Genomic DNA, 10,867 nt, shown 5'->3' on the forward strand with positions numbered 1-10,867 from the left:
CTCGTGATTTAACTCTTCCTTCTCTCCAAACTTGTCACCACTGTAACACCCTGAATTATAATTTTGTCAATTATATAATTACTTGTGAATGTTGTGTGATTTATTCAGTTTATTAGATTAATTGGTGGAAATGAGAATCCTAGAGTTAGGGACATAGTAAGGTAATTATAGGTGAATTAGAGTAGAACAATATATGGATTATATTATTATTTAATAAATTATTCAAATAATAAGAATAAAATAGGGTGTAGAGATTCTGAGGGCAAAAGCGGTATTAACAGGTGAGTATGTAAGGGCTTGTTAGGAAAAGCCTAAACTGGAATAATATTTTAATAAGAATAGGGGGAAGACTAATTAGTTTACAGCATGCATGAAATTGGAGAAAAATGTAAGAGAAATGATAGGGCGAGAGAAGGCAAAAGAAAGTGTTCATCGATTCGACCTTTAGAGATCAATTGCTAGGAGTAACAAGGTAATGGTGGGTAATTGTAGCTGATTATGACTAGTATGAGGGTAGGGTAGACGTAGGTTTGGTTGATTATATTGATTGACGATTATTGCGTATGAATGATTATTGATAATGATGTTTGAGATGCCATGATTTAAATCCTATATATATGTATGTATATATATATATATATATATATATATATATATATATATATATATATATATATATATATATATATATATATATATATATATGTGTGTGTGTGTGTGTGTGTGTGTGTGTGTGTGTGTGTGTGTGTGTGTGTGTGTGTGTGTGTGTGATATTAATTGTTGCTAAAATAATGATTTATGATGTATAATTGATGAGTTTAATGCTTGAAAATTGACCCTAGAACAATGGTCAAAGAGCATAACATAGCTAGGTTAATAGATAATTGAGCATGCCATGACGTTGTTAAGATCTCATATAGACCTTTATGACCCTGGCCTGTAAATGGACCTTTATGGGCTTCTAAAATATCTTTTATACCATGACCAATACCCCAGTTAGTTCTATACATATGACCCGCAATGAGAAAAAGAATTGGAATAGCTAAATGATGATGTGCAATATCAGTCAGCCATAGACCACCAGTTAGTGGGTCTAATCCTCCACGAAAAGTAAGAAAGTCCGCGTATTTTGACCAATTCAAGGTAAAAAATGGGGTTGCTCCCTCAGCAAAACTTGGATAAAGTTGAGCCAAAAGATCCCGATTCAAGAAAAATTCATGAGGAAGTGGGATCTCTTTGGGATCTACTCCAGCATTTAGAAATTGCTTAATTGGTAAAGATACATGTACTTGATGCCCAGCCCAAGAAAGAGACCCAAGTCCTAGTAGACCTGCCAAATGGTGATTCAACATGGATTCTACATCTTGAAACCAAGCCAATTTTGGAGCAGCTTTGTGATAATGAAACCAACCAGCAAAAAGCATTAAGGCTGCAAAGACCAACGCACCAATTGCAGTACAATAGAGTTGTAATTCACTAGTTATTCCAGATGCTCGCCAAATCTGAAAAAAACCAGAGGTTATTTGTATTCCGCGGAAACCTCCGCCTACATCACCGTTCAATATTTCTTGGCCTACTATAGGCCAAACCACCTGGGCACTAGGTCGAATGTGAGTAGGATCATTTAGCCATGCTTCATAATTGGAAAAACGAGCACCATGGAAATACATGCCACTCAGCCAAAGAAAGATAATGGAGAGTTGGCTGAAATGAGCACTAAAGATTTTTCGGGAAATTTCCTCTAAATCACTAGTATGGCTATCAAAATCATGAGCATCGGCATGTAGGTTCCAGATCCAAGTAGTAGTATCAGGTCCCTTAGCTATTGTTCTTGAGAAATGACCGGGTTATGATATGGTATTGTAGCGAATCATTAACCTTCACGTATTTCATCCTTGATAGCTCCTTGAACCTTACTGCGAGTGCACTTGCCTATTAGATATTTTGCATCATGTCAAAATTAGGAAAACTTTAGCATTTTTGTATATTGGACGATATCTCTAAGTTATTATGTGCACCTTTGCATTAATAAATTTAGAATGCATTTAGAACATGTTTGGAAAAGGTATCATGCATTAAAAACCAGTTTTAATGCATTAAAAAATCAGTTACTACATAAAACTGAGGTCTACGTGTTTACACATACGTGGTATGAGTCGACACATGTGGGTCAATAATAAATCTTGTAGCCATTGTTTCCACGTGTCAACACACACAGCCTCTCAGGTCGACACATACTGTAAAAATCACTTTTATGTGATGGCACATACGATGGACAGATCGACACATGTACTGCATTTATAAATCCTATTGCTTTTTTTTCTTTGTGTCGACACATGAATTATACGACTCGACACATGCTATAAATTTTTTGAAAAATTGCAATCTATTTCAATTTCTAAGGTTTCTTTTTGCCTCCATCTTGCACACTTCTAAATACGTCATACATGCATCATTTTCAACTTGATGAAACTGTAAACACATACAGAGATTGCTCTTCATCTTCAACATTCCATCTATACATGCACACAAACAAACTACACGTAATCATTTTTTGTTTGGGTATCGTCTAGACTAGGTTGATAACGTTAAATTAAGGTTGGTGTACAGGTGTATTGGGTTGAGAATCTCTGGGGGTTTCATCGAAAAAGTGTGAGGGTTTATCCTCCAATGATTTGGGGGGTTTTTACAAGATTTTTGCAATTTAGATTTGATCGAGTGAAAGCTTTGATGTATGAGATGAAAAACAATGACAACCAAAATAAATAACCTCAAGAAAAATTAATCGATCTACCAACCAATGTAAGCAAATCAACACGAGCAAAGGTAAAATAAAATAAGAGTACACAAAGAACTTGTTGACACAGTTCAATCAAACGGGTCAATTATAGGGGAGATAGAAACTCTCCGATGTATTTTGCATCGAGATTTATTATAAGATATAACAATATACTAGTCTTTCGGGTTCCCTCCACTACCATCAACAAAATACAACCCCGCTCAACTTCGTGTGTTTTCTTAAGGTATCCCCTTAATCATAAAGGTCGTAAATATTTTGAGTTGTCGCACAAAAAAATAATCATCTCGCGAGATGTCATCTTTGATGAGACTGAATTTCCCTTTGCCCGCTTGTTCTTCACACCCCCCATACATACGACTATTTTATTGATGCTTTACACCCATCCCTTATACATTAGCGGACTCGTACATCTTTAGAGTCTCTGCCTGATGACCTTCTCAAACATTCAATTATACCTAACCATCACCAAATATCACCAGTCTCCCTAGTTACTCCTCTCTCCTCCTCGTTGAATCACTTAAATACCTTTCCCTCACCTACACCACCGGCCCAATCTGCATCTTCTACCCGGACCGGGGCCACTCGCAGTATGAGGGGGCATTTAGAAACCTAAGAAAATCTTTAATTTTTCTGTTACCATTGATGATCAGAAACTTGCTATTTCTGACCGTATTTGGAAATCTGCAATGCAGTTTGAATTTAATGCTCTTATTAGAAATAGTACACGGGATTTAGTTCCTTGTCCTTGTAACATAATTCGTTGTATGTGGGTTTTCCGGCATAAAAAGAAATCCAACTGCTGCTTTGAGCGTTAAAAAGCTCGGCTTGTAGGTGATGGAAGGTTTCAAATTATGGGATTAGATTATGATGAGACTTTCAGCCATGTAGTGAAACCTGCGACCATTTGTATTATTCTCACATTTGCTCTATCCAAGTCCTGGACCATTCATCAGTTGGATATTTAGAATGTCTTTCTACACGGTGATCTTCATGAAATTGTTTATATGTACCAGCCATCTGGTTTCCGTGATACTCATCACCTAAATTATGTGTGCCACTTGCGGAAATCTCTCTACGATCTGAAGCAAGCACCTTTGGTCTGGTACCGATGTTCCGTTGAATATGTCTCCATCATTGGATTTCAGCACAACGCCTATGATCACTCTCTCTTCATCAACCGGTGTGGTTCTAACATCGCTTTCATCTTACTTTATGTAGATGACATCATCCTCATCAGTTTCTCTCATGACCGATGCAAATTTATCATGGCGCTTCTTGCCTCTGAGTTTGCTATGAAGGATCTGAGACCGCTGAGCTATTTTCTTGGTATTGCAGTAACCATACATGTAGAGGACTGTTTCTTAGTTAAAGTATATATGTCAGTGACATTATTGCTTGAGCAGGCCTAGCCTCATGCAAATCTCCCGTTAATCCAATTGACACAAAGCAAAAGCTTAGTACCTTTACCGACATTCCATATAATGATCTTACAATATTATCATAGTCTTGTCAGTGCTTTGAAGTATCTCACATTTACCTATCTTGACATCTCCTGTGTTGTCTAGAAGGTGATTCTTCACATGCATGCTCTCTGCATTGAGCATAGGCATGTACTGAAACGCATCAAGTATTACGTTTAAGAAGCCTTACAATATGGTTTGAATCTCTATCAATCTCCCATCGAGAAACTTGTTTCCTACACAAATATTGACTGGGGTGGATGTCCCGACACTTGTAGATCTACTTCGAGTTATTGTGTTTTTCTTGGTGACAACCTAATTTCATGGTCTTCCAAGAGACAACACACACTTTCTCGTTCTATTGCAGAGGCTGAGTATCAGGGCGTTACTAATGTGGTTTCAGAATCATATTGGCTACATCAATTTCTATTGGAGCTTCATTTTTCTATTTCTTCTGCTACTATTGTGTACTATGACAATGTCAATGCATCTACCTATAAGACAATCATATACAACATCAGCGTACAAAACACATTGATATGGATATTCACTTTGTTCGAGAGAAGATCGCTCGTGGTCAAACCTGCATTCTTCATGTTCTTTCTCAACACCATATTGGTGATATTTTCACCAAAGGCCTCCATAAAGTTCTCTTTGATGGTTTCCAAACCAGTCTAAGCGTATGTCAACCTTCCGTCTCAAGTGCGGGGGTGTGATAGAATATATATTTATTTGTTAAAGAATATTTGTATATAAGTCTCACAACGACTATAACATGTAATGAACTGCAAATCTCTCTATGTATAATTCAATCTCTGTAGTGCTATTGTCACACGGTTGATCTCAATATCTTACAGTCTCCTCTGATTCCGGGACTAGGTTTGAGGGTGTGAGTAGACAACGCTTGAGAAGTGCTGCAATAGGCTAAAAGTTGTAACACTTTGAAAACTCGTTGTTGAAATGATGTGTTTCATCAAAGGTCGCTCACAACCTTGTGAAACGCCATTATTTAGCGTAAAAATTAATAATTCTGAATTCAAAAAAGTACATTACGTCAAATTTGAAGTAGGATGAATTATTCAAAATATTTATTTGGGTTGACTTTAAAACATTTGAGAGTGGTTGAAATACTATTAAAAAGGTAATTTGTTCACAATTCAAACTTGAATTCGTTCAACTTACTGACATATAATATAAATAACTATTTTGACATATTATTCTTAGGTGACATCTAGAGTGAACCATCAACTAAGTGGTTCACGTTGAACCAAAGATAAAAATCGTTAGACTAAGTTGTTGTATGAGATCCTATCTTATACCACTTACATATGAATTTTTTCTCCCATCTTCTTCAGTTTCAAGCTTGAATTGACAATATGTATTCCCTCAATATTAGAAAGTTTTTGCATAACATCATAATAATTTTCAATTTCCTCTAAAAATTCTGATCAACGAAATGTCTTATAATCATCAAAGCAGTATACAAACTTTCTAAGTAATAATTTTCTATAATAATAATTAATTTATCAACGATGGAAGCATAAAAATTACATAAGAAGAGATATTACTCACAAGATTTGGTTTCTCATTGAGTTTCACATCACAAATCAAATGATGGTACTGAGAAATCAATTTTAAGTTTCACGATACAAATCAAACGATGGTACTGAGAAATCAAATAATCAAAATGATTTGATATTTAATTTTGCATTGTTGATTTTTTTTAATAAAGTCTTGTTGATTATTAATGGAGTTAATTTAAAAAAATATTTACTTTTAACTTTCTACCACAAGATTGTGATGCTTTGAACTTTTGCAGTGAGAGAATGGGCAGTTCTGAGGGTGAAAATGAAGAAGATAGAAGAAGAAAAATTCCTATGTAAGTGGTCTATGGTAAGATCTCATATAACAACTTAATCTAACTATTCTTATTTGTGGTCCACCGTTAACCACTTAATTGATGGTTCACTCTAGATGCCACCTTATTCTTTTCTACTACTTTTATTGATATTTTTTTTATTTTTTCAAATTTTACTGTAAACATGTTATCAACAGATAAAATCATTAATTTAAATTTTGAATAATTTTTTTTTTTAAATTAAATAAATATTACTATCTTTGTCGCTAAATATAAAACTCTTTTGAATGGATAACAATTGTCTAGTTAAATTTGTTGGCAATTTATTTAGTTTTACAAATTTGCTCTTTAAGTGAGAGAAATATTTAAATTTTACATAAAAATTTGTAACATGATTAGAAATATCTTGGTAAAATATAATTAATTTACTTTAAAATTGGAATACTGTCTTTTGGAATACAAAATCAAAAAAAAAAATCTTATTTTCAAAATATAGTTTAATAATGAATCTACTATACATAGATTTTACAATTATAGTATATATATATATATATATATATATATATATATATATATATATATATATATATATATATATATATATATATATATATATATATATATTAAATTATTAATTTATAAGTATTAATAATTTATTTATATTAATATATTATAAAAAATACAAAAAATATTATTATAAAGGATTAAAATTGAATCAACAATTCACACTTATTTATCTTAATTAACAGATTCAATTTCGATTTTAATCCTTGATGAAAATCTGAAATTTCGATTTTTACTATAGACATATTACAAAAATAAAAAGAAATAAATGTAAAAACAAGGACAAAATGTCACTTTGATTTATAGCGTGTACGTTGGAATCTCCCATTTATTTATTTATGTGACTTTGTTTTTTCTAGACTTTTTAAAACCAGATTTATATGTTGTATTTCTTTTTCTTTCTCATCACTTTATTTATATAAGAAAAAATCATTATACGATACTTTATTTTTATTTATTTGTTTTATAATAAACACAACTATATTAAAATAAAACTTAGTACAAAAATGGAGGTTAAGCCTCGTGAAAAATTTCAGCAATAATCAATTTTCAGCAGTCATCATATTTTTAAATAAAATATATTAATAATCAATTTTTTAAAAAAAATTACGTAAATAATTAAGTTTCAAAAATTGTTTAAGTGGAAACGTCATCTCATATGGCGCATACACCTAAAATTGTACCTAAGTGTCATATGAGATGGTGCATGCATGCATTGTTTGTGAGGAAGTGTCATCTCATATGACGTATGAGTGTATATGTGTTTTCTATAAATAATATTACTTCACCATTCTTCACACATCTTCTCACTTTCTCTCTCATTTTTTCATCATAACATCTAACATAATTTTTTTAGTTTTATTTAGAAATTGTTTTATTATTATTAAATAATAAAATAAAAATAAGAATGCACGTAGGCGCCATACAAGACGGATTCCAAAATCTCACATGAACCTAGGCGCTATCTCATTTGGCGCCTCCATTCAAATTTTAAGTGCATGCGCCATCTCATTTGACGTGTCCACTTAAACCATTTCTAAAACTAGCTATTTGCGTAATTTTTTTGAAAACCTGATTATTGATGTATTTTAATTTTAAAACATGATTATTTGCTAAAAAAAATCTAAGCCTTACCCATCAAAAAGAAAAATAGTATCAAATAGTTTTAAAAGTATTCTCTCGTGAATATTGTAAAGTTGTCTCACCATAAAAGTTTGTTATATTACTGTCATAATTTACAAGTTATATGTTCAACTGTTTCTGTTTTGCAAAGAAATCAAAATTGATCGGAGAACGAAGACTGTAGATCACAATTATGGACTTGAGCTTCTAATATAACGAGAAATTGGTTGATCTGCAAGATTAACACTTCAACGCTCAAGTCATTATAAAAGTCAAATGAGTGAATGAAGATTGAATTTGAATTGTAACTAGAAAATGGTGTGCTTCCTTTGTATATAATAAAGTAGTTATAATAACCCACTAAGCTTCAAGTGTAGGATGCGGAGAGCTGTCGAATGGATCCTAGACCCGAATCTTACATGTTTTGCCCCATGAAAATACTTCTGTTTTGCGGGTGATTTGATGAATTGTTTACCTCCTCTAGGCCGCAACTGTAGGGTCTTATGACCGACCCAAAACAATTGCTCTTCAAACCATTGCCTCTGTTTTATAGTGCAAGGACTTTGTGGCATTTGTCCCTTCCCGACGGTTGTAGCCCGACTTTGGAGGAAAAGGAAAAAGTGACATTGATATCATTTAGAACTCGCACTTTAAATGTGTTTCATGCTTCAGATGTCTCTTCATAAACCATAACACAATGACCTTTGAAAACTAAAGTACTTGAGTGTCTTCCTAAAATGACCCGGGCCGTTGATAATGCTTATGATATTTCTTTTCCTCATCTGTATTTCCACACATACTATTTTATTTTACTAGAAGAAAGTGGTGTCTGTCATGAGTCAAAAATCAAAAGACAATGCTTCTACCTCTTAGGTTGATTTTACCATTTCAACAATTGCTTCTATTTTCGCTCATGAAGGTAGTCCTGAGAGAACCTTCATAGACGTGGGTCCTTCTTCATATTGTGGTGCATTGATCCTTGGGGAAGATAAAAGAATTTGTAGCAAGTATGGGGAGTGCGTTATACCTTTTTATGTGTGCACTTTCTCACTCCTAGGTCTCCGCTTGCCATTCAACAGTTATAAAATAGAGATTTTGAATCATCTAATGATTGCTCCCTCACAGGTGAACCCTGTGATTTGGGCTTACATCAAAGTCTTCCAGTATTAGTATGACCATTTGGGAGAAAATCCTCTCTATCCTTTTTCTTCCATCTTTTCAAGGTACAATGTAGCTCAACGAGCCACGCGCATGGTTAAGGCTTAATCACATTGGTGCAAGTTACTCATTATTTTGAAGTGTTTTTTATGGCATAAAGCATTTCGAAGATCGATTCTTTATGGTTACCTCTCCCAACGAAAAAATTCATGCGATGAATGCACCATAGGAACCGAAAGCGGAGAAAAGGTGTACCTGCTTATTTCATAATTTTTGGAAACACATCCATTTTTGACTGAAAATGATCATATGTCTATAAGTAAAGTGACACTACTACGAAATATACCTTTGATAACACCAAATTACTACGACTGTTTAAACAACCTTAGTAATAACTAATTTTCACGCACCTGGAATTTTTATTATTTTATTAAAAGACATTTCATCATGGTCCATACAAACAACTGTTGTGATATATGATAGGTTACATGCTTCGATTCACAACACAAACTATTTTTTATTTTTTTGTTACAAAAGGGGTTATCCTTATACTCTTATAATTATATTAAAATTATAATACTTATTACTATGGTTATTACCATTAACTGTTACGAATGGTTTTTACATTTTATCACGCATATGAATAAGTGCCACGTCAGATGCCACTAGTTCAAAAGTAGACGTCGTTAGTAAAAATTGGATGGAAAGGATAAACGTGGACCTTTTTGAACAATTAAAGAATCAATTTGGAACTTTTTAAACTTAAGGGACCAAAATGGACCCCGAGATAAACTTAAGGGATCAACAAGGGTACTTAGCCAATTTTTAATCATATTTAGTTATATCAAAAGTATAAGTTTTTGTGATAAACTTTTCATTTCCACTTGTTTTGACAAGATTATTTCCATTAGAAGGTCTTCCGACTTTACAAACATATAGAGGTTTTGGCTGCAGTTCTGCCAAGTTAATGTTATTTTCTTCGACATATTCAAAAACTACGTCGAGTTATTGGTTATTATAATCAATTTCTACATAAGTAACTTTCTCTTTTCTAAGGCGTCCATTTATTCTAGCCTTTTCTAATTTAGCCTAATATTCCTTTGAGTGTTCGACTTATCTCACCTTATATGCTAATTGGGTGATGTCCCTTAGATATTGAGTATTTAACTTCTTCCTGATGGAATAGTTTAAGCCACCTGTAACCATTTCGACTAACTCATGTTCAAGCACTTGAGTGAAAAACCTTGATTTTGTTAATATGTATGGAGTTTGATGGGAGAATGGTGAACTAAGTAAAATCATGTTTTGTCAAAGAATTAGAGAAATATGTCATCTTAGATTCTCATTATTAGCCGTATCACCAACTTCTGCCTGGTATCGAGCAATAAGCTTGTTAGTAGACTTGCTAGTATCACCTACAAACCTGATAAACTTAGGGATTTTCCAACCACTGGAGAGTTCAATTTGCAATACTATTCAGATAACGCATAAACAAAATTTGGCATGTGGAGACCATCATTCAGAACATTCTGAGTTAGGGGTTTGTTCAACCATATTGGTTATGTTATTTTACCCCCTAAATTTGTTTTGTTGGACTCTCCTAACTACGTTATCTGCATCTTCATTCTTATTCATCAATACCACATCTTCGACTACCATGAGTTTGGGTTGTTCTACTAGTTGGGATGCAATTTATTGTTGCACCAGGTTATTAGGAGAACCAAAAAAGTCAATAATTCGACTCATTTGATGTGTTAATTGTTGGTAATTATGATCAATATTTTGGATCAAAGGATTGATCATTGTACCGATTTGTTGAGTCAACATACTAACCATATAATGGTTACTATCATCCATTTGTTTCCTTACATCTATGAGAGAGTTGTTAGTTAAAAGTGGGATAAC

General features: G+C 33.2%; 1 protein-coding gene across 1 annotated transcript; it reads right to left on the reverse strand.

Moving 5' to 3' along the window:
* Positions 1-818: 818 nt before the first annotated feature.
* Positions 819-1,847, reverse strand: LOC131608849 (photosystem I P700 chlorophyll a apoprotein A1-like; the record flags this gene model as incomplete). Its single annotated transcript, XM_058880461.1, has 1 exon — positions 819-1,847. A coding segment is annotated over one exon (1,029 nt), but the record flags the coding sequence as incomplete, so codon positions are not given.
* Positions 1,848-10,867: the final 9,020 nt, after the last annotated feature.

This window comes from Vicia villosa, linkage group LG1, assembly GCF_029867415.1.
Source record: "Vicia villosa cultivar HV-30 ecotype Madison, WI linkage group LG1, Vvil1.0, whole genome shotgun sequence".
Taxonomy (NCBI): Eukaryota; Viridiplantae; Streptophyta; class Magnoliopsida; order Fabales; family Fabaceae; genus Vicia; species Vicia villosa.